The 27,939-nt window shown below is 32.7% G+C and overlaps 1 protein-coding gene and 1 long non-coding RNA gene across 3 annotated transcripts in view; one reads left to right on the top strand and one right to left on the bottom strand.

Annotated features, from left to right (window-relative positions):
• Positions 1–17,953, top strand: part of LOC111618399 (S-adenosyl-L-methionine-dependent tRNA 4-demethylwyosine synthase-like) — a 50,245-nt gene extending 32,292 nt beyond the window's left edge. Inside the window, exons 12-14 of one of the 2 annotated variants that reach the window (XM_023359919.1) lie at positions 3,456–3,566; positions 5,569–5,736; positions 17,099–17,951. In XM_023359919.1, coding sequence (XP_023215687.1) covers positions 3,456–3,566; positions 5,569–5,736; positions 17,099–17,317 — 498 coding nt within the window. In that variant the 3' untranslated portion in view covers positions 17,318–17,951. Of the gene's footprint in view, positions 1–3,455; positions 3,567–5,568; positions 5,737–17,098 lie in introns of both variants that reach the window. The other variant, XM_023359920.1, reaches the window with a different exon arrangement.
• On the bottom strand, positions 231–27,896 carry LOC111618403. The gene is made up of 3 exons (XR_002755569.1): positions 27,809–27,896; positions 9,587–9,962; positions 231–2,184 (listed from the first exon to the last, which is right to left on the bottom strand). It is a non-coding gene; the product is annotated as an uncharacterized LOC111618403 (long non-coding RNA).
• Between the last annotated feature and the right edge of the window lie 43 nt (positions 27,897–27,939).

Consider the following 27,939-nt stretch of genomic DNA (forward strand, 5'->3'; position numbering starts at 1 on the left):
TACAATTTTTATGCCATTTTTAATTATCGAATTTAAAATTTATTATTATTTATAAAATATCAGGAAATTCAAAAATTCTTTTTCAACAATTTAAAGCTTTTGCCACAAAAATTTACATGCAATAAATACTTACAATTACTGTTGCATAAGAATATGACATTTTGGGCAGTATTTATTATAAAACATTAAAACATAATGGTTCAATGCACCACACACAAATAATCATTCGTACAATCTTTACATTTTGTTTTGATAACAGACACGTGAACTGTGCTTCTGCGTACTTAATAGTTATAGAAAAACTTCGATTGTGATTTTCTTAAGAATGCCTGAATAGTGGGTCCTGCAGCGTTTAAGCAACAGTAAATACTATACATCCATGAAGTTTTGTTGAAATCAGTGATGACAACCACCCAGGCTTCCCTTGTTAGAATACTAGTCTTACAGATCACAAATAATGAATCTATAATTATTGTGAGATCCACCAGGACGTAGAACTAAGTTTACACCACTTACTGGCCTATTCCGTGAGAATAGTTCTCTAAAGTTTCGAATCGCGAGATCTGATCTTAAATCTTCATAGGAGGGCTGTAATATTCAGGCTTAATGAGGATTAAAGACTGTGAAGTCTCTATCACAACGTCAGGTTCCCGACACCAGTTTATCTACTTGCGTAACGCGGATAAACACGCGTGAAATTTATGCTGTAGATCCTATTCAAGAAATAATAATAATGAGACATCCTTTAACAAATAAACAAGAATAAATTTAATCAATCATATATATATTTGTGACTATACACTAATGGATTAATACCATTATAATAAGCAAACGAATGAGAGACAATTAATTCAAATCACAATATATAAATATAAGTCGAGAGATATAAGAACTTATCCTTTAACCGATACACAATTGAGAGAGAGAGCTTACAATATCGCTATTAAACATACAACCTGGTTTAGTTGTCACTCATCATCTTCATCGGTTGGCAAAGGCGCTTCGTTTATAAAGTTCTCAAACTTCATTCCATGGGAGATTGAGATGTGCACAATACTAAAGTATATCTTCTAAGCGCTAACTCTGGATTTATTCTCTGTGATTCGACTAAGGGCGTTGGCCATCAGGAGCTTGTTCGGACTTCGTCTTAATGCTCGGGGGTCTGTTGACGAACTCCTAAGGGCAGTGTGGAACCAATATGGAGACTTCTTTCTACTATCAGATCTCCTGATGAACTCCTAAGGGAGCTGGGGAGCCAGTATGGGAGACGTCTCTCCTCTATGAGATTTCTGACAAACTCCCCAAATTCGGTTGAACATGCCATATATCTTCTCATCTACGACCAATTATCAGTCGAGGCAATATCCACGTGAACGGATGGGAAGGGGATGAAATGAAGGGTAAGCAGTTCCCACCGAAGCGAGATTTTTGGCAGATAAGGGAAAAACAGAGGATGTTCTAACTTCCCTGGAAGGAAGTGACTCTCCTAGCTGTTTTCCCACACTAAAAAACGTTATTTTTCCATCCCAAATGAAAGAATATTTTATGACAAAACTTTAACATTATTTTTAAATTATTAATTTAGACCCGGGGGCTATTCGGATCTCACATTATATATATTGTGCAATATAATTATGTTGCCAAATTAAACAATTAGGATGATTTTTACATGAAACATACAAACATCCAAGTAATAATTCCTTCTTATTTTTGTTAATTTATTTTTGTACATAGTAAGTTAGAATAACAAATGATCCAATTGAAAGCACAAAAACTAGTTCTGTTCTTTTTAATGTAAACCACTAATTCAAAAACAAGGAAAAATGGAATTTGCTCTTTCCACAGTTCTAGAATGAAATGGTTGTACTAGTCTCTCTTGTAGTCAAATAGTTTTTGAAGTTATGCGATAGGAAATAGATATCATCTCTCCTTGACGTGCATTGTAACTCCATCATATCGTAAGTCAAAAATGTAAGTAAATAAATAGGCTATATACAAGATTACAATACATAATGCAAATTTGGGCTGTCATTGATTGTAATAGCCCAAACTCATGAGCAATTGACATAGCTGCCATTTTTACATATTATCTGAATTTTCTCATTGAGAATAAGCTTCTTCTTCTTCTTCTTTTCACCAGTAGCAGAATACACAGTGGAGTGCTTCGCAGACACAATGGATATACTGTAAAACATAAGTAGATATAAGATGGTATATATTTTTTAAAAATGTCTCAAGAAAGATCATTAACACATCATTAGAACAGCTCAAATTCAAATTTTAACCATTTTTCCATGCCTCCGTTTCACTTGCATTGATCATTGTAAGTGCAAAACATAAGTTGAGGCACATCTGTATTGAGAATGAAGTATTCCCCATTTTCTTTTATTTCAACATAATTGTTCATGTGTTGTGATACATGTTTTCAGATAAGTGCATTCAGTGCACTTATCTAAAAACCTGCATCATAACACATCACAGTGGGTTCACTACTTTGTATATTTTCACATAACTGTACTTATGGATAGATAAATAGGTTGTTTGTGAATGTTTGGCAGAGTTATTCAAACAGACTAAAAATGAGTTACATTTTTCTCCATAAGGAATGATTCAAATACAGTAGTCTCTCTCTATAGTCTGTCACGTCCAGTAATCCAACACTCTGTAGGACAGCTCTCAAATGAAACAGGAATATAAAATCCTGTTTCATTTGAGATGTTCACTGTGACAAAACAGTTGGTAATTATTATTATTTAGACAAATTATTCAAAATAAAGCCTTTTTTTTATTTTGTTGAATTATTGAAAAGGAAAAAAACAAGCTGTTGAATTTGGTGCATGCAATTAAGTGATATTATTGATATGATGCACCGATAGAGATTTTGACTTTCTCTTCTGCATTTTTTGAAAGTCCAATGAAGCATTTAAAGAGTCAATTGAAATATGTAACACTTATGTTTTCGTTATACATTTATACTTTAATAATAGAAATAAGAGGAATTAAATTTTGCATCGGGCACTTAATTTAGAAATTGCCTTACCCGAAAAAAATTGTATTCACATTAATAGACAAATGTAAATATCAGTAAGTTTTTTACTGATGTGTAATTATCATTTATACATATCCAACATAGTATGTTTGACCGATTAAATTAGCTATAAATTTATTAATGTGCTTATTTATATAAAATTTTATTTGAAAGAATTAGCAAGTATTTTATTAATCTTATTTTACTATGCTGTTTAAAAAAAAGAAGGTGACTACAAATTTTTGTTGGATATAATATATTGTTTCACATTTGTTGCTGTTGGCTAAAATTATTAAAAAAAATCACATGATGTCTGATAAAAATTATTTAATGTTTATTATACTTAGTTGTAGAACTAATTTAAACGATTTTTACAACATTTAAAATCAGTTTAATAAATTATTTATAAGTATAATTGAAATTGTAGGGTCAAAGAACAGTGTATAGATTAACATTGGTCAAAGCATGGAATACAGAAGAAATTGAAGGATATGCAAAATTAATAGAACTGGGACGGCCGGATTTTATCGAAATCAAGGTGAGTATTGTATTCTTTTTATCACAGTTTCTATTATGTGAGAAAATATTGCTGTATTGGTTGTATTTATTAATGTGATTGTATTAAATATTTAATATTTAATAATTTTTAATTATGTAAAATAAGAAATGCATTAATAATAATAATCTTCTGGGAACGTATTTGCTAATTTGAGTGGATTAACATTTCCAAGATATTTTATCATAACTAAAATGCAAATTCCTGCCTTTTGTTTAAACAAAATTAAATACTTTACTGCACAACCTAAATGCAATTCAGGAATGCTTGAATCTGTGGTTAGTTTTAGGTTAGAAGTGATATCATGTGCAAATGATCCATTTAATATTTCAAAATGCACTTAAAAGGTAATGGTAATATAGTTTATATTTTGTGCTCAACTGAATTAAATATTAAAACTTACAAAGTTAGCCACTAAAAGTATCCACCCAAACTTCAAGATTGAATACCTCCAAGAGTTGCACTCATTCAATCGACCAAGTCTACATTCTTCTGGGTGAAACAAAATGATCATTTTTCTCAAACTTTCTTGTGATATGAAGATAGTAAGTGAAAGATATGGAGGTCTACAGAATATATAAAAAACAAACTGGAGAGATTTATCTAAATGTAAGCCACTGGTTGAAAACTCAGTGCATTAACCTCTGAAAGATACATGAATGTTCTCCAATCCATATGTGAGAAACTGGGAGCTATAGGAGGATCCCTATAAACCACTTAATTGGCTACATTCTGGCAAAGACTGCTCATGTTGTCATCGGATGGCTTTTAAAGATGTAAAGCCCAAAGATTGCAAGATCTTTATCCTAACTGGTGTCAGCATCCTGACAGGACAAAGTTTAAAATAATTTAAGTTGCGTCCTAACTCGCAGTTCTTAAGTGCTATTTAAGAATAGGAGGGTCTTTAAATTGAGTGGGAAGTGAGTGTGGTTGTTAATAGGTGTTCGGTTTCCAAGTAATAGACAGGGTTTAACGGACAATCAAACAGTTTATTATACATCTAAATATAATGAATACATGATAATTATACAATAAGAGGTTAAATGTAGTTAAATACAAAATCTTACAAGGCGGCAACTAAAATTCCTATGCCACGTGGGATGTGCCTAATGATGCGAAGAAAGGGAGCTTACAAATATCTACTGATACCTTGTAGATGCAGAATGACGGTGTCTATTCAACGTCTTCTCAGAGACATTCGCCCGGATATGGAGCCTGATATTTGTCTTCTCGGCGAGCAGAGCTTCCTATGTATGTCTGTCTTAGATATGGCATCTTGGGGAAGTTCGTATGGCCGGAAGGGCCTCGACTTCCTCTGGACAGAATGCTTTTCTGTGTGACAAACTGTACATCTATATGACAACCACGCAGAACTTCGGGTGTCTCCACCTTTTATATGAATGATGTGGGAATCTCGTCACGTGATCTTCGGTTGTTTAGACCACGCAGGTTACGTTTGCAGGTGTGCGAGCTCGTCAATGATTTGTGTTGAAGTAATCAAGCCGCTTTTGCAACTGACTGTTAACTTTCCCATGTTTGTTGATAGTTGAGCTGTCATTTAATCCGAGTCAATGCAATGTTTTTTCTAACTATCACAACAGATGTTTACTGAAAATTTCACATAAAATCAATTTTTCAGTATATATGAGAAAATTTTCTCATATTAAACACTTACTGGAAATAATTTAAGGTTTCTTTGCAGGTTGTAATCTGTTTATAGTACATTATTACTAGGAAATTACAGCTCTTTCTCTTAAGAGCTGTAATTTCAATGTACTGATTATGTAGAATAATTTTAAAGTTTCAATCACATATTCTACATAATCAAGAACCCCTGCTGAATTGTAACCACATGGTAGATGTATAACAATTATTACAAATACAAACAAAACTTTAAGCTTCAGAATTGAAAAATTCAGAATTGTATTCTTCTGATATCAATTTAACAACAACGACTAGACATTACATATTTGTTTTCATTTAGGGAGTGACATATTGTGGAACATCGAAAGCAAGTACTTTGACGATGGAAAACGTTCCCTGGCACGAAGAAGTTTTAACTTTTGTGCAATCTTTAGTAAATATTATTCCTAATTATGCTATAGCTGCAGAGCACGAACATTCAAATTGTGTTTTAATAGCACACGAAAAGGTAAGACAAATATTGTTTTATATATACACACTTCTTTTTTTCAATTTACTGAAAATGACGAGAATTGATGGGTATTTTTATTTTCTGTACTTATATGAGTCTTTCTTTAATAGAATAACACTTCTGGAGGGAACTTTTTACTTTTCAATTACCTATTGTATAGTTTATGACGACTAAACGCCTAAATTTTTTCAGATCTTGTCACTCATTAACATGAAATATTTGAGTAGAAACAGACTTCTTACAGGAAAATAGATTTAGTACAATCAAAAGAAAACATTGATCACATTACTAGAAACAATAATTGCTTATGAAAATATTTCACATTGATTGTATAGACAGGTTCAAAACTTGTTAAAAACCACAGATCACAAAAAAAAACACATTCTTACAATGATATTTTGTATAGATCTGTCCATGGAGTGTAGTACAAATTGACTCACACAAATAGGATTGAACAACTGTAGGTAGTTCTGCAACATTATGCCAAAAACAATTTATATTTTCAATGTAAATCTTCCAAACACTATATGGAGTGATTTTAACTCTCAATGCCTAACTAATTTTTCTGGTAAAATAAATACTCATTATTTCCTTTCAACCATACAATATTCTTATAAGAAGTCTTCTTCTTTCAAAAATTTTGTGTCATTCACTGAATACATGGTAGTTAGTGGTGAAAAAACTCTCTCCAAATACAAATTTGTTTTTCAAATAATCAAAAGGTTCACAGCTGTAGAGAATCCAGCCTGCATTCACAGATTCCCTCCCACCAAATTGAAATTGTTTTTTTTTTAAGAAATCTGACTAACTTTAATCACACTTGATCATATACTGTAGAAACTCAATCCTATGCAGTTACCAAGACTCTTCTTATCCTTCCTTGCCCACCCTTGTTTATTACTTTTACGACTGCTTTTGAAGAGATTGGATATGAGCTGACAAGACTGCAGTCGGGAGAGTAGGTCCAGTATCACTCACTACACCTCCCACTGAAAGATAAGTATTAGGCTGGTAACCCAAACATGAATCTGAACTAAACTCCCAAAGAACTAGGGTAGATATTTGTAGAAGCTCAATTCTATTATAATGTTCATAGACACAATACACAATTTTTTTTTTCTTTTTTTTACATCAATCAAATTATTCTTGCAATTCTTCTGCAAGATAGTTTATGTTCTTTTGTGAATCTTTATTTCAATGAGATTGTTGCACCACCTGAGCAATGTCAAATGGTCTGATTTTAGGTTTGAAAGAAATGTCTTTGCATTCTGAATTTATTTTATCGGCAGAGTAGTGAGGAGCGGAAATGATACACAGAACATTCTCCATCAGTTTAGTGGGGTTGGAGGTAGAGAAACCCATTTCATTCACCAAATTAGATGTTGGATGAGGGATGAAATTGCAGCTGGGTGATAAATACAGTAGGGGTTGGTACATATAAAGTGATGGAGGCTGATGACGATTTGGCAATTAAGGAAGGTAGACTTCGCAGGGTTGTTGATTTCAGTAGAGAGAAACTGATTGAACTCTCTGAAACCACAGCATCCAGTCTGGGCATTTTGCTGGTGGAGACTTCATCTGCATGATGAGTCTTATGGTGGTTTCTTTACTGCCATCCTTGATCTCCAGTGTAGTCTTCAATGATTGTGGTCATGTCTGTGTTTAGAGGAGACCAGGTGACTTTTGCAGTCATCCCTCTTTTCTCAAGTAGAAGTTCGTTCTTTCTCTTTTTCTAGCTCCTTCTCCTGCAAAGATTCCTTTTTTTGCTCTTTGTTTAATTTGTGCAACATCTTTCTTCTTGGGTATGGTGAACAGTGTAGTTGTGGCAAGAGGAACCAAACTTTTGGGATTGTGCCCCATAAGTGAGAAGGCTGAAACAATCCCGGAACAGTCATCTCTCTGGCGGTCCTCTCCTAAGGTAGCGCAATAGGGATTGATGGCAGCAAAATGGACATCAACCAGGTTTGGCCATGTGTTTGCTTTCGTCCCCTACCTCTGTAGTGGTGCTCCAACAGAGACTCATCTCTTACTCCTTTCCCAGGGAGCACATTCTCTGTATCTCCCTCATCACTTTCAGTGATATACTCTCCTTCAATCTTATGATTCTTTCTCTTTTGATGTTCAGGTTTTGTCTACATCTGTGCCTCCATAGTTAGCAGCTGATAATTTCCATTCCTGTGCGAAGTTTTTATTCTCTTCTTTCACCATTTTGTAAATACCCGGTGATATGAGACAAGGGGCCTTTAGTTTCTTGGTCAGTGCCACCATAACTTTTACAGGGGATAATAAATTTTGATTGCAGTGGTCTTTAACAGCCATAATGACCTTTACTATCTGTGCCTTAGTTTCTACTCAGAAGTATCGTCCCCAGTCTCCGAATCTATGATAGCTTTGGTATTTGCCCATCTATGTTTACTGTAATGTATTATAGGGGTTGAATGTTAACAAATTATTTTGAATGACTACTTGTTTTACCCTCAAAGCATTCTAACCGTATGTTTGGAGACAAAACGACAGCACAATAGTGTCATTCTAGCGATGATCATTGAGTGTGATTATTGTTTATGGACAGATTCTTTATCCTCTGTGAACAGAATTTAGAAATATGTTGAGTTGATCTACAGATAAAGCACTCCTTCCTTTTCATTTCCTGGCAATAGTTAGATTCATTTTTTGTCCCTCATCTCTCGGTGGGGGACATACTTCTTACTAGTACTCTGAAGTTCTGAAAGGTGTCACAATCTTTGCAAATGTTTCAGTTAGTGATTTTCCTTTTGAAATATAGATTGCACTCTCTTGCCATGTCAATAGGGTTAAACCAGCCCTCCCCCTGATGAACGATTATATGAGCCACCATGTCAGCATCCAACGTCTGGAATAATTTTTCCGACACAGTTATTTTAAAGTTTCAAGATCCTTCACTCTCCTCAACTCTAATATATAATATTGGCTTGGAAATATTATAGTCTCAGCATAAATTGCAGAAGAGTCTTAGACTTTAGGCTCTGTATATCTCTTTGGAAATTTTCTAGGCAGCATTGAGCTGATGGTTCATATTCTCATTTCTTAACGCTTACATAATTAATTTATATAACCGTAGACAAGTTAAGGTGTAAAACCTTAACTTGTCTACGGTTACATAAATTAATTTTTAACTTTACCACATACTGGGTTGAATATATGACATGAGATCGACTTACTTTAACTGTTATAAATAACCAGAGTGCTTATATTCGATAACTGCAAATGTTTTTGAAGCCCCTTCTAGGCTCTTCTGGCTTCTACCCTCATTCCATTCAATTCGGGACACAACACGCTCATGCATTTCAATATTTAAAAGTATTGAAGTGCATGAGCGTGTTGTGTTCGAATACTAACAGCCAGCTTGAATGGAATGAGGGTAGAAGCCAGAAGAGCAGCCCAGAAGGGGCTTCAAAAACATTTGCAGTTATCGAGCATAAGCACTCCGGTTATTTAGTTAAAGTAAGTCAATCTTGTGTCATATATATAAATTAAAATGTTTATGGTCTTCTCCCCAGAATATTAATCAGTATCTCCACTGGTACATTCTTTGATTGGAATGCTCACTCTACAGATAAGAAAAATAGGTTCCTATTTTTAGGCTGGTAGCTTTAATGTTTTCACACTTTTAATTAATTTCTCAGTACTCATATCAGGCCTATCACCAGGTTGGCTGTCTGCAAGGTTACTTGTCCTGCTTTGATTATTAGTTATTGATAATCTACGCTAGCTTTCCCTCTCCCTTTCAGCAACAGTTGAGATCAGAATTCGAGTCATTATAATAAAAAGTGACAATTTTATTAAAGTTCCCTTAACTCATTCATACCTTCAGATCATTGTCTATTGTGCCACGAAGCTCTTCCGCCACAATCCATAGATCTTCCTTTTTAACTCCCTTTACGCTTAGCATTCTGCCATGAGATTTCCACTGCAACAAAGTAAAGAAAAAATATTATTTTCTTACCTCTTCTGCAGTTTAAAACCTGTATATTCCTCAAAAAGTCTTTGGGGTAATCTCTTCATAATATGGTACAGTACTATGCTTTGTGCCATGACCCACTATCCACTCTTCTTATTCTGGATCGTAAGCACTCTTTTCATCAATCAAATCTTATTGATCTAGCTTCACTATTCTGTCAGCTGCACCAATGTAGAGAATCCAGCCTGCCGGTTCATTGTACCAAATTGAAATAGTCAAATATCTTAACAAAAAAAAACAAATTTTAATCATTTAATAAATATACAAAAAATATAGAGTAAAAAAACCTTTGCTATCATTTGTTTTAAATTTTAATCACATATGGTAGAGACTCTTATCCTTACCTGTCCACTTTCAAACTTCACTAACTCTACTGTCCCCCTCTCCCCTCTTTGTCTATCCTTATTTATTACTAAGGGTTGTAAAAAGGGAGAAAGATTGGATTTGGGCAACAAAACCACAGTCAGCGGGGTAGGTCCAATATCACAACAACAGCAATTGCACTAAACAATGATACATTTTGAGGAGAGTAGATAGAAAAGATAAGAAAACATACAACTTTCAAATAGGTAGTCAGAAATGTCTCTATAAACCACTGCATAACTAGGACATTGCATGACTTTGTTGTATTGCAATAGAAATGAATTAGAGCCAGAAGGAAAGAAGCAGTCCCTGTACAATACTTGACAGACATGGACAAGTGAACTTTGCACTTGCCGCCACAAAAGACGCTATCCTTGAATCTGCAGAGTATGGAGAGACGATCCAAGAATAAAGCAATCACCATCAATTGCTTTGTTCATTTTTTACTCCTAGGCCTAAATTCTGTTAGGTTCACTCATTGCATCAGAGAGCATGGATGTTAAGAGTTGTGATATGAGGTACTATACATTGTTTTACAGTGACAGAATGTTTGTACTTTCTAGTGCTTCTGGTGGAACAGGGTCAAAGATACTATCTTAATCATAGGCAGTAGGGCACCCAGTAATCAATGAGGTGTCTGAACATTTAAATTCAGACCAAGTTATATGCTTGGGCTCTGGCAATACAACCCAATAGGGACCAACCTTCCTTGCTCTCATGTCCAGCTCTCTAACATTGGCGTACAACTCTAAGCTGTTTGACATGCTAAACCAAAAACTGAGTCATGCTTAACTTGTTGAGCTGCAGGACCTCTTCTACTCACTATGCATGGTTGCTGTGTGGCTGATCACTGCTTCCTCTGTCTTTGAGGTGATCTTGTCAATCTGTTCTAGGCATAAGTCGAATGCTAGATCGATGATCTCCTTGGCCCTTTCAAGAACAATTGGCCGCAATCCCAACTTTGAGGCCTGCTTCTTGGTCATGGTGCCAGCCAGATACACCATGTCCTCCCTCTTAGGGAGTCGTCAGGTCCTAAACATCCATTAGCTCGGGATTCTCTACTTTGCATTGCTGAGAGATGAGTCACATGCACTAACTCTCTTTGTTCAGCCATCATTAAATAAAAATTTATTTAATGATAGAGGATCCAAAGATCCTGGTTTTGGTTCTGGCTAAGTAAGAAGGATTTGAGGTTACTTCCAATCTTCCATGGGTGCCCCACATCATTTTGAGAATCAGAGTATGCAAGAGCCTCCCCACATCTGGTTTGGCCCGCTGCCAGGACAGCTAACCACTTAAATGGCTACCTTCCCAGGGTCATCCCAGCCCTGCTGGGTGCTTGGTTTGGGCTGCCGCTTCATCCCTACTAGGATGCTTTCTTCCCATTTCTGGTACTCTGGGGTTGTTATGGCCCATCTAGCACATAATGGATCTTTTCCCCTCAAGACATAAGGAAGTTGGCTCTATCCCCCTGGCCACCAGCAAGGCTTTGGCAATGGGAGTATGACTCCTCGCCTCACTGACTTTAGCCAGCACCAGCTGTGCAAAGTCCTGTCTTCCTAGAAAACTGCTTCTCTTTTACCATGTAAAAAGTATTTAAGATGGTCCATGCTACCATGAGCTTTGGCAAGATCAACTACATTTGTCCACTTGTAATGCGTTCAACCATCGACCTTGTGCCACCAAGGAGAATTGGGAGTTCATGAGAGCGTATCTTGAGTTCTAGAGGATAAGGATTGTCAGGTCCATAGCCTCCAGTTCTTGTACCGAAACAGTGTTTGAATCCAAGAGGTCCAATGTTCCAGCATCCCCAGACCTACAGAGGACACCGGGAACTTCACCAGTGAGTATGGCAGGGGGGCATCTTGCTGCCAATGAGGGCAGAGGAACTCCGGCCACACTAGTGTGACAGGGATCCCTACCATATTTCAACTGTGCCCATCAGGTGAGGCCTCACAAGGGGCACCTGCTGGTGCTTTACTCCTTATTGGCAGGGCTACTAACTTGTGTCAGACAAGCACAAACAATTACACTCCTCTTCAGACAAGGTAAAGTGAAGACCTCCCTAGGAATCCTGTTCATAGCAGCTGCAATAGCTGCCTCCTGAGGGACCATTTTGGCCCTCTAATTTCAGCAATAAGTCTCCCTTCTGTTATCATGTGAGTCTGCATGGCCCATCATACTCTGACATAACTGGAAACTTAGGCTCAAGTCTCTAGACTTCATCAATAGCCAGAATCAGAACAGGATCTTTGGATCCTCTAACCAGCCACTAGGCCCCCACCAAGGCCAGTTCCTTACTTTGTTATATAACAGAGGGAAAGTAAAAATAGGAGTCTGTGACTTTCGGGGGCTTTATATATTGAAAACAAAACTGGGAAAGTATGGCGATCAATCAAAAATGATCCCCCTCTCCATGATTTTTACATTTTTGGACTCAGGACATTAAAACATCTGGAAATACAGAAAAAACTGGATTTTTTTGCATGTATGGATGTTAATATGTGGCATGATTTTGTTTACTTTCTGAAGCTTAATAACTCCTGTGCTTTTGAAAATTTCTGAAATTTTGCAGGAAGGTTTGTGTATTAGAAATATTCATGCTTGTAAATCTTCGTCCGATGGTTATAATTATTATTAATTTTTTGAAGACAAAGTCCTTCCCAAAAAATAGGAACCACCATTTATTAACTGTGTTCCAGACATTACACTTTTGGCGACATAAACTGGATATATATTCTCTTTTAGGCGACAAGTAGCCTAAAAGAGAAGGTCAGTCGCCAAAAGTGTAATGTCTGGAACACAGTTAATAAATGGTGGTTCCTATTTTTTGGGAAGGACTTTGTCTTCAAAAAATTAATATTCATGCTATTAAATTTTAGTTGTTTAAGGTCGATGGGATGGGGAGATAAAAGGGTTATGTATATCTCCAGTAGGGTTGGACTTAATGGTGATTTTACTCATTATTAGCATTTACAATTTTTTTAACACCCATCCCTACTTTCAAAATTAAGCTTTTTGCCATTTTATAATAATTTAATATTGTAACAGATTATGCCACTCATGCAGTTTTAAATGTTGCCAGGAAAGTTAAAAAATCCTGCAAGAAATTGCTTATGTTTAAAATGGACCCACATTACATACATGAGGAGACTCTTAATGCCTTTTTGTAGAGTTATTCTCCTCGTGTATGTACAATTGTCGAAGTGATATCCACCCTACATATATACATTGCCATTTTTCATTGAAACAAGAAACCCAGAAATGTAAAGTTTTATTAAAATCAATCCATTAAATTTTAAGAACAAACTCAATTCTATAACAAATTATTATTTCAGCAATCCAATTGTGCTGTTTTTTCCAAAACTTATCACAATGACTTCTGTATGTTATAAGTTTGGGAAAAAACAGCACTATTGGATTGCTGAAATAATAATTTGATACAGAGCCAAAGAAGAAGCTAAATGAAGAATAAAAGAAAATTGATTCTATGAGCCCATACAAGATGTGCTAGACACCATGAAACATTGCATGACTTTGTCATGCATGCTTGTGAAAAGATCTTATATCTTGAAAATGAAGTCATGGATTCCCATTTTTTTTATTGCATTTTTGGATTCTGGAACACAATTAATGGAAAATTGTAGAGTTTAATCAAAATCTATCAAATGGATTTTGAGAACGAGTACAATTCTGTAAGACTCGTAGAAGAAGTTTCACTAATGCTCTGCTTCAACAAGGATGCAATAAGAAAAAGCTTGCATGTTACATTTATTTACACTGCAAATAATATGTTGACATTTGAATTATGTGAATAGTTACCAACTACTACTCAATGTATTTAATTTCATACCATAATTTCTAGATAATGAAAACTTGACAGAATAATGTTATGTTTGTTAAAAAATATAAATACAGTTTAGTCATTAATATAATAAGACCACTACATTCTTTTAGTTTTTTCAAAACTAATAATGTTTAATGGGCAATTATTTGTTGTATTTACTTTGTTCAAAACTTGAACTAATTGTTAAGAATAATAATCAACAATCTTAATACATTTTAGTTAATAAGACTAATAACAGTGAAAATTAAACACTAAGTGCAAACATTTATGCCCATGTTAAATGGGCGTCGTCAGGCAAGCAAACTGCTGCAAAAAACACTGGGGTTGCTGAACACGTGTGAAGGGGTGGGGTGTATGACGTAAGGAGAGGAGAGGGGGTTTACTGTTCGTACAACGACTTCCATGCAGAGGGGAAGGAGTCAACATCTCAAAAATTTATAGCTGCATAATAGTGGGTGGTCTTGTAAATTTCACCTCTTCTAGATGTTTCAGCACATGTAGTTTGGATTTGTAATATAGGAGGTCCACTTGGATGCCAGGAACGAATGAATATGTGGTCAAAGCTGTATTGTTTAAGCCTTTTTTGACAGATGTTTGATGTTCTTGAGACAGATGTGTATTGTAGGTGGAGGTTGTATCGATGGTCAATGATGGGGATGCGATAGATACCTGGGAGATGGTCCTTAGCATTACAGAGTAGAGAGGAGATAGCATGAGGAAACAATTATCGTTTGGCGTTCCACAGGAGGCTGGCTATTCTCACTGGTATTTTAGGTATTTGAAGAGTTCATTTTTATCTGATAATAACAGTGAAAATTTGACTTTATAAGACCACAATGAAAACAAATATGGTATCGATTCTACCAATTTTTTCAGTAGATGATTGTCAATATTATACCATTGGTGCACAATTTCACATTCAATTTCTTGAACATTTGAAACTGACTTAAAAATCCCTGTGAAAACTTTTGGGGGATTTTAAGTCAGTACTTCTAGATAGCCAGGGTAAAACATTATTTTCTTTGTATTAAACCAGTTTTGAGTTATGGCATGTGGCATTGTCTTGTTGGCAGATCACATTTTAGAGGAAGAAAATAGTACTAAGTGGGGAGCAAATGTTTTCCAATAACAGTTAATTTTCAGATTTTAATTAATGTTATTAACTTTAACAAGAACAAGGTTAGCATCATAACAGAGCCTCCATCCACTTGTCTACTAAAAAATGCCTTTTGTGCTTTGCACAAATCATTCCAATATGCATTAATCCCATCTGGGCTATCAAGATTAATCACTCAGCAGTGAGTGACGAATTTAGTCAAATTCTTTTGGGGGTATCGCCAAAAACTAGCATAAAACTACCGCAAAAAAAAATTGTGGAGAATAAATGTGGGAAATTTTTAAAGTATTTTTCCACGCATTTTTTCTCATTACTGTTTTGGAAAAAGATTTTGTAGACAGTTATATAACAATAAAAAAAAGACTTTTCTTTACTAGTTACATAACTGTTTACAGAATCTTTATCCAAAACAGTAATGAGAAAAAATGCATGGAAAAATACTTTAAAAATTTCCCATGTTTATTCTCCACTACTGGGGCAGAACCATACCCTACTAGTCCACTGTTAAAAGGTTAAATTTCTTTTTGTCTGAAAACACCATATTGGTCCAGGATATATACTTCTTGGCCCATTCTAATCTTGCTTGTTTATGTGCTTGTTAAAACTAAAGAGCAAGTCCAAATTATGTAATTTGCATTCTTGTTTTTCTTTAATATTTTCCAAACAATTAATGGGAAAACTTTTGCTCTAATTTCACATTAAATCTCTCTTGTAGACATGTTACATTGAGTTGCCAGACCAAAACACACCTATAATAATGTAAGGATTTTTTTTTCTATATGACAAATTGCTGTTTTGGTCCTATTAGAGACCAGCTATGGCCCCTTCTGGGTAACCAGCACCACCATAATAATATATATTTTGGCTTTTTTTTCTCCTCTCAATTCACTTCCTCCTGGCATGGTATTTAACCACAACTACTTAAAAATACCATTAAAATTGTCAGTTTTCTATGATGTCACATGACATCATGGATAATAGAAATTTTTCTTGAAGGAAGGGATTAAACGATTTTCTCATGATGATCTTATATTTTGACTTTAACACATTTTAGTTATCGGTTTTATAAATCAAGTTTTGAACAATTTGAATCAATACTGTTGAACAGTTTTATTTATTGTACTTGCGTTGTTGAGAATAATAATTGACCATTAAACGTTGTTAGTTGTGAGAAAACTATAAAATGTAGTGGTCTTAGAATCTGAAAATATAACAACAATTTTTTATAAAACTATTATGTACAGTAGACTACAGTCTGTTAAGAAATTATCTTTCCTAGAAAATAATGAAGTAGTAATGAGTTCTTTATAATTAGCTGTACAAACAACCTGATAACTACTACTACTAATGAAACATTAGTCAGATTCTAATTAAGCAACATGATGTATAACTTATTTGCTACACAACTTCAGGGAAATTGCCAAAGCTAATAATCTTACCCTAGCCTATAGAAGTCCAACTGTTTAAAAAACCAACTGGACAGAAATAATCTTTCAGGAGTTTATTTGGTACCAGTAGATCAACTTCTACATTACATCAGACTAATACACACCAATCTTTGATCAGGTAAAAGCAGATGACAACAGCTTTGGTCACTTTTACAGCAAACAAGGATATGCTTACTCACTTTGACCAAACATGCCTAATAAGTCACTCAAAGGATTAGTCTAAGTATGCAAGAAAAGGCACAGTAATCAAATGTCTTATTGACTTTATAAAGCCTCGAAGGCCCCGAGATCCAAAAATCAAAACTGTACCTTCCATTCAATCAGGATATAGCTGGTGTAAAGTTTAAAAATTTGTTCTATATCCTTTTTGAATGACAAATTGTAAACCTGACAATGGTAGCTTTAAATTCGCTGAAAACATTTGCTTCTTATTAAATTCATTTAATCTTTACTGGTTGTTGGATTTTAATATTGGTATATTTTTTATTTTTTTTATCCAGATTTTTGTAGTGCTCAAAATGTTTTATGGTTACACCTAGCAGTTTAAGAAAATTTATATAAATTTTTTTTATTTTACTATCTAGTTTAAAATAAATGGTGAATGGAGAACTTGGATCGACTATGAAAAATTTCATAAGTTAATAAGAAGATATTACGAAAGTAATGGAGAAGAAACATTTACATCATTGGACTATATGCTTCATACGCCGAATTGGGCCATTATCGGTGCTAAAGAAAGAGGATTCGATCCCGTAGAGACGAGATTTTTAAGGAAAAGTAAAAAAGATATCAGTGGATGCTAGATTTTTTTAATTTGTCTGGAAAATTAGCATATCAATGAAAAATTGATAATGTATTGTCATTTATCAATTTTTGTATGATTTTGTTATTAAAAATGGTTTGTTTCTCCTTTTAACTTTAATTAAAGTAATGGGATCATAAAATTTCTTAAAATACATGCATAAATATTTGCCATTCCAAAATCAGATAATAATAAACTATATTAATTAGCAAACCTTTTAAAAGCCCAAATAACTTGCATATAGAAGTAAAATTTATCAGTATCTTAAAGAATAGAGGCATCGTCTCAAGCTGCAACAGTTATGAATATAATATTAACTAAAGCGATGTATTGCTTTAAACTTGAACCATTGCTACTTTACTAACTTATTTGCTAGAAAGGCATCAAAATTAATTAATGTATATTGCAATAACAGTATTATGTTTGCCAAAAATTTATATAAAGATTCAATCTAATATATATTGTCATTGTGATCATGTCAGATCATTTGATAATTAAAATACTGAGGGAATCAGCAATTCAAATATTCTAAACAAGATAAAAATGTCAGATCAATTATATGAGCATTCTTAGCGTATTAAAATATTGGGTTGTTCAGAAAGTACTTTCGTTTTTTTTACCACTAGACGGATTAGTCGTATTTTTTCCGCCATTTTCATTCTAAACCATATTATCATTATATATTTTGACAGCTAGCATTTTAAGGCTTATTTGTAAAAAATTTTCTTTGATTTTGTGCAATTGTTTATTTTTTGTGTCCTATCAAATATGGAAGATCGAGAGCAGCATTTTCGGCATATTTTGCTCTTTTATTACCAAAATGGTAAGAATGCCATTCAAGCGAGAAAAAAATTGCACGACATGTATGGAGAAGCTGTATTGACAGAACGACAGTGCCAAAACTGGTTTACAAAATTTTATTCTGGCAATTTCAATATTGAAGATGCACCACATTCTGGATGGCCAGTTGAAGCCAATGAAAACAAAATAAAAGTACCGATTGAAGCAAACTGCCGAATAACAACACGTGAAATCACTAAGAGATAACGGTTCAATTTGACAAATTTAATGATTACTTGAAACAAATTGATTTTGTTTCAAAGCTTGATATATGGGTTCTACATGTTCTTAAAGAGAGATGCTCTCTTTGGTGGGATTTTAAGGAAATTTATTTTTTTGGAGCTTTTACCAGACAATTTAACAATTGATTCGAAAGTGTACTGTCATCAAGTAAACAAATTGAGTAATATCATCAAACAGAAAAGGCGGCCAGAATTGATCAACAAAACAGGTGTAGTGTTTTACTACAATAATGTCAAATTTCACACAAGTTTGGTTACTTGTCAGAAACTGTTATAACTTAGATGGGGCGTGCTATTGCACCGACCATATTCACCAGATCGAGGACACTCTGATTACTACTTGTTCCGGTCTATACAAATTTTTTTTAACTGCAAGACATTTACTTGAAATGACAATGTCAAAAATCACTTGGATCAGTTTTTTGTAAGCAACGATCAAAACTTTTATGAATGGGAAATCATGCTACTACCAGAAACTATGACAACAGGTATTTGACCAAAATGGTCAATATATAATTCAATAAAATGTTTATTTATTATAAAAATATTGTTTAGTTTTCCACAGAAAAAAAACGAAATTACTTTTCAAACAACCCAATAATATAAAATGACAAAAATATTGATAACGTCTTCCTGTTGTAAACAAGTTTAAAATATTCAACAAAAATAAATTAATAATTTATAGTTAAAAATAACATTATAATGTTTATATAAAGCTACAGTATTTTGTAGTATTAGCTATAAATTTTAAAACTTAGCTTCTTTTTTTCTTCTGTAAGAACTTAATAAACAAAACAAGACATTGAATAGTGGGATTGAAGATATAATAAGATAGATGCTAGATATCAGCTAATGTAATAGCTATGAATTAAGCAAGACCTGACAAATATTACAGTAGATGTTTTGATATTTCATTTCTTTTATCTGCAACCATTGAATTGTCAAATAGTGGGTATTCCTAAAAAAACATACAGTACGTTGGAGATAATTAAGTAGATTAAATTGATTAATTAATTGAAATCTGAATTTTTAAAGATATTTTTGAAAATAATATAATGTTATTTAATAAATGAATTAGACAATTTGAATTTTAATAAGAATAAAGGTGGTATTCTAAAAAACATCCAATACAATGAAATCCATGCAATGCTTTGTTAGGCTGGTAACTGCATGCTTTGAAAAAAATATTTGCCAGTAGGTTTAATTATTAAGTTGCTATTTTTTCCAATGCTTTATTGCCCAGACTACTATGCCATCAATTATTATTATTTAGCTTTAATTGAAATATCAGAAACTGAGAGGATTTAAACCTAGATTCAAATGATATTGACATTGAAAAAGAAGTTACAATCCCATATATTCTCTAAGTCATGAATCATATACTGAATCTAAAGATAAGGCTAATGAGAAAGGTTTGGAAGTAAAAGTGGTTTCTCAAGTCAACAACTTCTCAATCTGGACCCAATAAAGTCCTGAATAGAAACAGGAAACTTTCTGGCAAAAATTGAGCTTGAGTAAAATTTGGATAAATTTTTTATTGCCACCTACATCAGACTGTGAAGAAGAGAAGCTGAAGAATGCAAAGGACTTTTTCCCTTGCATTCTTCAACATTTTGTCATTGCCAAAACTTATTGACAGCCAAATCCTTCATTGCTTCTGAGAAAGAACAATAAGAACTTAAAAGCGAGTTTGATGTGAAACACAATATCCTTTCTAGAAAAAGAAAGGTCAGGCCTGTTCCTTCCAATGCATTTCATCACAGAAGCAAAACACATACCAGAGATTGCTCTAATCAACAACTTCACTTGTTACAGATTAAGTGAATTAAAAAAAAAATTCAGGTGCATGAAGTGTAATATATTTTTGTGCATTAAAGCAGTAAGAAATTGTGTTTGATTCTTTCATAATTAATAACTGCTCATTGTGAAAGAATGAAAAGCAATAAAATATTTGCATAAGATAACATTAGTATAATGCAATTATGTTGTCTGTTTTATATTGAATATGATATTCCTAAGGGTAAAAATGAATGAACAATTACATATCTTAACATTTGAGCATCAATTAAAATAGATACAGCTCCCCAAAATAGAGTTTATGGTCGGGGATAACCATATACAGAAGTATAGTTACTAGAGCCCTAAGAAGCCCAAAAAATATCAATTATTATTGTATTTTTAAGATTGCAGAATTGAGGAAGATACATAATGCTGGTTTTAAAATACAGAGATACACTTAAACTACAAATACATATCAACTTTACTAGAAACAAATGAAAAGGCAGTATAGTATCAAAATGTATACTTATTCCAATATCCTAATAATCTTATTATTCTACAATCTCATGGTTTCTAAAGCTGTAATTAATGGAGACAATATACACAATAAAATTTTAACTATTATATAATTGAGAATTTTTAATAAATTTACTTATTTATTTCATCTACATTAGGAAATGTTGCTGGACAGTATATCTCCTCCCCAATAAATAACATAACCCATAACAAAAAAGATAAAATACATAAAAAGAAAAACAACTGATGTAATAAAACAAATAGAAATTGCAAACAAATATAAATAAGACAGATACACAAAAAAATGTTTAAATATTAAATATATATAATGGTAAAAGTAATACAAAAATTTTTTAAATAATATAATAACCAAAAAGGAGTAAAGGTATTTGCATAAAGTGTAAAAGAATGCAGTAAGATATGCAAGTAAAGTCATGTTTAAAAACCATTAGGAATTATATAGTAAACATAAATGATTATATGATGCTAGCTAAGCTTATACCAATAGCTTTAAGATGCATACTGGAAACAGTTAGCTTGTTTATTAATGCAACAGCATTAATAAACAAGCTAACTGCTTTAAGTTTTAAAAGCATCAATGCGAATTTAATCTACTTATAAAAAACATTCAAATCTCACTGAAGGATAAAAATTACTCTAAACTCTAAATAAGGTTTCTATATTTTGTAATCTTTATTTTTTTAGTAAGTGAAAAAGCATGTCTATCACTTATAATTCTTTGATTTCAATATAAAGAAGACATAATATTTGTTACAAGAACATTAGCATCTTAAAGAAAATAAGCATAAATGCTTAATATTACATAAGTTTTGAAACAATATAATTGTATTGTCACAGGGAAATGCTAACTAATAATCATTTGTAAAATGGTCATTACTTAAACCAAATTATTACCTGTTATACATTATGTTCTTTTTTACAAAATACACAAGAAACATTAATAGCTGTGCACTAGTAGATCATCTTGCATAAATATGTAATAATCAAATATCTTACTATCTAATAATCAAAATTACACTGAAAATTTTGAATGAGATCTACAAAGGCATGATTTCAAAAAATATAAACCAATTAATTAAGATTAATACTACATATCAAATAGTGTTTACAGCATTTGATACATTGTGTAAATTATATATTTCATACAGTTGTAAAAATGGAAAAATTTTTCCATATGCTTTCGTGGTATGTTATCCTATGGGCAAAAAAGGGCAATTGTCTGTAGCCCCAAATCAATGTAAGAAAATATTTTCTTGAAGAAAAATATCTGAAGTCAACACTGTACGTGGTGCCCCTAATTCACATTTGTCTGGGTCCCACGAAACTATAATCCATCACTATTGTGCTTTGAGAAAAAAATGGAAAATAAACTGTTATATGTTGTTGCTAAATCGTGTGTCCATTAACTCAACATTTCTAATTTTATTAAAAATTTAGAATTTTGTAAGCTTTTGGATTGGATTGATGGGTGATCTGCCAGGAGAGGGTGCCTCTCAGGACTTTCAATGGGAAACTGTAACCTACTTAGGTGTTAGGCAAAACCAGAAAAACTCCAGAGTGAGGTACAGACTAACTACCAATGTTCAGTGGTTTTTATCCACTTGGCCATTGGTGGACTTTGTAACTTGCTGTGGCACATTCAGAAATATAACACCCCTAGGCCTACAATATGCCAGTATCCCAAAGTAATAGGATCATTTGATACAAAGTGGCTCTATTTTTATAACTAATTCTGCAATAATTGAACTTTTACAGATTTTTAAATATCCAAAGGGCACTATTATTCGAAACCCACGAATAGTACTATCACTTTGTGCAAAATATATATTAATTATTGATACTTCTCAACCAATAGGTATTATTTTTGTGTCTCTACTTAAGTTTTTAATTTGTACTAATTCCTTTGTGAACTGTTTCTACATAAAATTATTTTTTCATTGTTATTATTTGAATTTTGAACTCCTAAGCCCAGGCCTAATGGAAAATCTGCCATTTCTTACCTGTATGCCCATAAGAGTATTAAACAAGTGATCAGTATCATCTATGTATATTTTTCTATTTATATTAACAAATGTAGAATGCAAACTCTTTTTCAAACATTATATTGTAATTAAATTAACTTTTAGAATAAAATAATTGAAATTAACATTTTGTTTTATTGTTTTAAAACTACAGGAGTTGTTAAGCTTCAAAGTTGGCGAACAAAATCGTGCCACCCCAAACACACTTAACATCCATACATAAAAAATTCTGGGGTAATTTCTGCATTTCTCGATATTTCAAGGTCCCGAGTCAAGAAATGTAAAAACTGGGGGGGGGGTATTTTTTGACTGATCGCCATACTTTCCCTCTGTTATGTATAACAGCCGGGAAAGTAAAACTAAGTGGGTGTGTCCATTTAGAAATTCGTTAAGGTATCAAGTTACATCGGATGACCTCGGTAAAATGAATAAATTCCTAATGTAATTAATCTGTACTACAGTAAAAAAAACTCCTAATGTAACGTGTAATAAATTAAAAAAGAAAAACAAATTCGTACCTACATATGGAAGACACTCTACAATCATTCCGCAGTGTTCCTGTAGACTAGTGGATAAATGTGTGCAATGGAGTGGCAGATTTCTCCAGATTCCAGAAATTAATTTATTTATAATGATATATATTAACAGTTTTTGAAATCGACCGTCGGTTCTAATCAGCATTTATATCACAAAGATAGGATAAAATGCAACAAAGGTGTAATTTTATTTGTCACTTGATGTTATTATGCAAATTATGCAAAAAAATAAGTTCGAATAAAACTTATTTTTACAGATTATATAGTGACGAATTTAGAACTAATATTAAGGTGTAATTTAAAATCTATCTATATAAGGTTTCGTCTAAAGTCAGCATTTTCTTAATAATTTCATACCTGATTCTTATTACGTGTGACTTTTATATATTACCCCTCAACCGGGTATCAACTTTTATTAATTTGACAGTAGAAAAGAATATTTCTTCAGTCTTACGAGCCAGATCTATGTATTTACTTAATCTATTTAGGAATATCATTTTTTTTCTCAGAAAAAATAAATTAGAAAATAACATTATTCAATGTAACCTACGATCGTACACGAGCTATTTAAATGATAAATTTTAGAAAAATAACCCCTTTTACAAAAAAAATTGATAGATGAGTAAATAAATATAATTTCATTCTCTCATAGAATCTATAACATTTATAAACAAGACATATAAATCTATATGGAATTCATGGATTCTCTAAAGAAAATTTCGTAACTCCTTAATCGACATCTTCACTACAATAAAAAGTCGTAATTTAAACTTTTAAATTATATTTCTCTGCGTATAGTGTGTTATTATAAAAATATCGATCTCGCTTAAGTTTAAAAAATGCATTTATAACCTCGATTTAATGCTAATATTACAGCAATGTTCTCAAAAAGATTGGGTTAATGAAATAAGACGACACAACACTTGGGAAATCTGCCAAGGGGGAGGTGCTTCTCAAAAGGACACACTGGAAAACTGGCCCTATTTAGGTGTTAAGGATCTCTCCATTTCAAGATAATTCAATGACAAAATACACCAAGACAATTCACGCTCTTATTATTATATTAATAAAGAGAAAACTGACTAATGTTTTAATAAAATAAAGCTTTAGCTAATTATCGTATCAAACATCGTACTGGCTTCATTTTATGTGTATACAATAGTTTATCTTGTCTTTTTTTTTATGTTTTCTTTGTGACGTTTCTGTAGATTTTATTCTTAATGGAACGAAAAATAAAATTTAAGTAGTGCACATGATTTTTACCAGTGCAAGGTTAAGTAAACATTATGAAAATTGAGGTAAACCTGCGTGCCACTTTGTCGGTAAATAGTCACCATAGAGATGATACTGTCCCAAATGCGACTAAATTTGTTTACTACAAAACGTCTTCCACTAAAAATAGTTATCTCCTCGAATTTGTACTAATAAAATGGAAACTCTTTAAATAGAATGTAATAATACACCTGTGTAACATATTTATTTAATGCGTGTAAACATTACGGTCGATCGATTCTTAAAAAAGTAAAAATAAAAAAATGTAAGTAAATAGAAAATTCGTGGATAGAAAATTTAATAACGACGATTGAATAATTTTTTGTAGTTATTTACGGTTGCCAAAAGGAAATTGTCATACAAAATTACGGCCACTCGCCAGAGATAAAATAAACCACGAAGAAATTTATTTAAATTTGGCACGTACAGTACGGTCGAGCTAATCCGAACTAATTGAGACCAGTGGTGGTTCGGATTAACGGGGATATGACGCTTACGGTTTGATGCCATTTTAACCGTTGTAAGGTACTTTACAGAGCAAATAGAGATTAAAATTGATGTTAAGTCAAACGGGGTCACAGAAATAATGAGCCGCGATGCTCGGAACACGTGACTTAAGTTTATTTACACGTCGGATTCAAGGATACAGTTGACAAGTTCATTATTTTACTATCGGGAACGGTAAGTGTTCGATGACCAGGGATTCGGATTAGCGCGACCACACTGTATTTTATAAGGTCTCACCATATTACAAAATTTTAAAATAAAGGATGTGTCCAAAGCATATTTATATAATTTCTTTATATTTCTATAAAGAATATTTATTATTATTATTTATAAATTATAGGCCTATTTCTTTTTGTTGCGTGCTGCCATTCTGCCACAGTTGGGTGCAGTTTTCTTAATTTACGACGCTTTTTAAATTTGGCACCGACTTATTTATTAATTTTATATAATAGACCGTGCCGTATTTACGTATCGAGTGGCCACCCGGGTCCACTGACCTCGCACCTCAGAATTTACTCGGGGTTCGTCCGAATTTGATATTAAAGAACAAATTTGTTCCGCGTGTCGGCACGTCTCACCTGATATTTTCGAACACGGGCACAATTGGCAGCATAATATAATCTTGTGCGTGGTGATTTGAATATTTACTTCAGTAATAATTTGCCTACGGGACCCCAATTGTGGCAAATATATCTTATTCTCTAATCTTGTGAATTAATTTTAACATTTGGTAACGATTTTTATCATTTATAGTGATGAGAATCACTAAAAAATTCCTATTTTATATAGAATAGATGTATTAATACATTTACAGAATATAAATGACTGTCTGTGATATCACATTATTGTAATTAATTTGAATATTATAAATTATTCATTATCAACAAACATATATTTTTATCGTTTCAATAATCGATACGTATAATGTTTAAATGCTTTGAAAGAAATTTGTTACACAATCATATACGATTCCATGTAAACAACTCATTCATAACTTATCATTTAATTACATTCATTTAGGATACTTTACGTAACAAGCCATGTGACATTTGGGTTAAAATCATCTCTATGGTAACTATTTATCGATAAAAACAGGAGAATTAACCGTGACTTTCTTATATTTATTTAACATTGAGCCGTCACTGTATCTATAAATCGGTGGGATAATTTTAGAATGCTAGAAAGTTATTAAATAATTCGTAAATTTGATATAATTATTTCGACAGAGTGTAGCTTTTATTAAAGATAAAATTACACTGGACAAATGTGCAGGACACCATTAAAAGGAAGAGAATTGAAACCTCGATGAGGGTGTAGTTAAGTACTCGAGGGATGTTAATCTATGAGATGGCTTACAAATTAAATTTATAGGGTAGGAAGAGATCGACCAGCGATTCCGAAGGGAGACAAAATCCAGTTTATTAAGTAATTTTCGTTATATCGATTCAAACTGCGAATCGAATCAATCTTGTAAATGATTACGGGCTCCCAAACGTGTTGTTAATTGTTACGACACGTTGTGCGATTTTAAATGGTGTAATTTCGGCTAAAATGATGCGAATTGATTTCGCTCCCGACTAATTACCGTTAGTTTCTTCTGTGTTTTTGTTTTTTCTACTGTTAGAGAACAAACAAAGGTTAAATTTTGATTGGGATTTTTGCATTGCTCGACATTTTGAAGTCCGATTCCGAAATCAAAACTGAGAAGAAAATGGATGTGTGTTGACTTGTATTTTTCTTTATATCTCGGGACCCCAATGACCAAAAATTTTGAAATTTAGTAGGAATACTTTTATATACGGAGCGTTGATGCTAGTACATTTTGGAGTGTATAAGTCAAAAGGGAGGGGAGATACAGGAGATGAGATCAAACTTAATGGGCATTTACTAATAACGAGATCTTAGCTTATTAAAAACAATCATTGACCTTTACAATTTTTTTTAACTTATCCTACCCGAAAATAAGGCTTAACCTGCTGTTCGAGAGGCGGAAAAGTCGTGCTAGAGCCTTCCCAATTATTTTTTTCTGTAAATAAAATGTTTTAAAACGTAGTAGTGATACGTTTATACATATTTTATAATACTCATCCATACAACCACAATGACAATTACGTTTCGTATATTTTATTTTGAAATTAAAATCGTATAATATAAATATATCTACAAACAATTCTTATCTACATATATAAGTTCATATTTACATAGGAGATAATCTGTATAATTTATAAATAATATTAAAAGGAAAACTCCAAATGATAATGATGTCGATCACGTGGCATTGAAAATCGATTAGCTCGGTCACGTGATGATGTCGGCAAATTAACTCGACCACGTGACGCTATCGTCACGTCATCGAATTCATTCGCTAGATCGCTCGTATGTAGAACAAAAAAATTTAAAATTAAAGATATTAGTATATTAATTTTAATTCTTATTATTATAATATCTTTAATTTTAAATTAAAACATACAAGCGATCCGATAGAAATATGCAAATGAATCTATAACTAATTATTACGTCATTGATTCGTTTTAATCACGTGAGTGCGTTATATGACGTAGATTTTAATAGTGTGATAAATGACGCAAAACAACTTAAAGCGTTAAGCCTAACTCAAAAACACGTTATTTAAGCACAAAATAATTATTTGGCGTTAATAAATGCTTAATTCTATATATATTTACATTAATTTCTAAAATAAAATCGGTACTTAATGAGGAAAATATCAATATTTTATAAAAATAATTATGTAACCTACGCTTTACTGGCAGACGAACTTTATTCACGAGGAATCTTGGTCACGTGATAGTGGGAATCAATCACGTGTTGAGAAATTTTAAATTTTACTATATTTATGATTTTATAAAATGAAAAAAAAATTATTTTAAA

The sequence above is a fragment of the Centruroides sculpturatus genome, unplaced genomic scaffold (assembly GCF_000671375.1).
Source record: "Centruroides sculpturatus isolate CEXI.00-Female unplaced genomic scaffold, Cexi_2.0 scaffold10, whole genome shotgun sequence".
Classification (NCBI taxonomy): Eukaryota; Metazoa; Arthropoda; class Arachnida; order Scorpiones; family Buthidae; genus Centruroides; species Centruroides sculpturatus.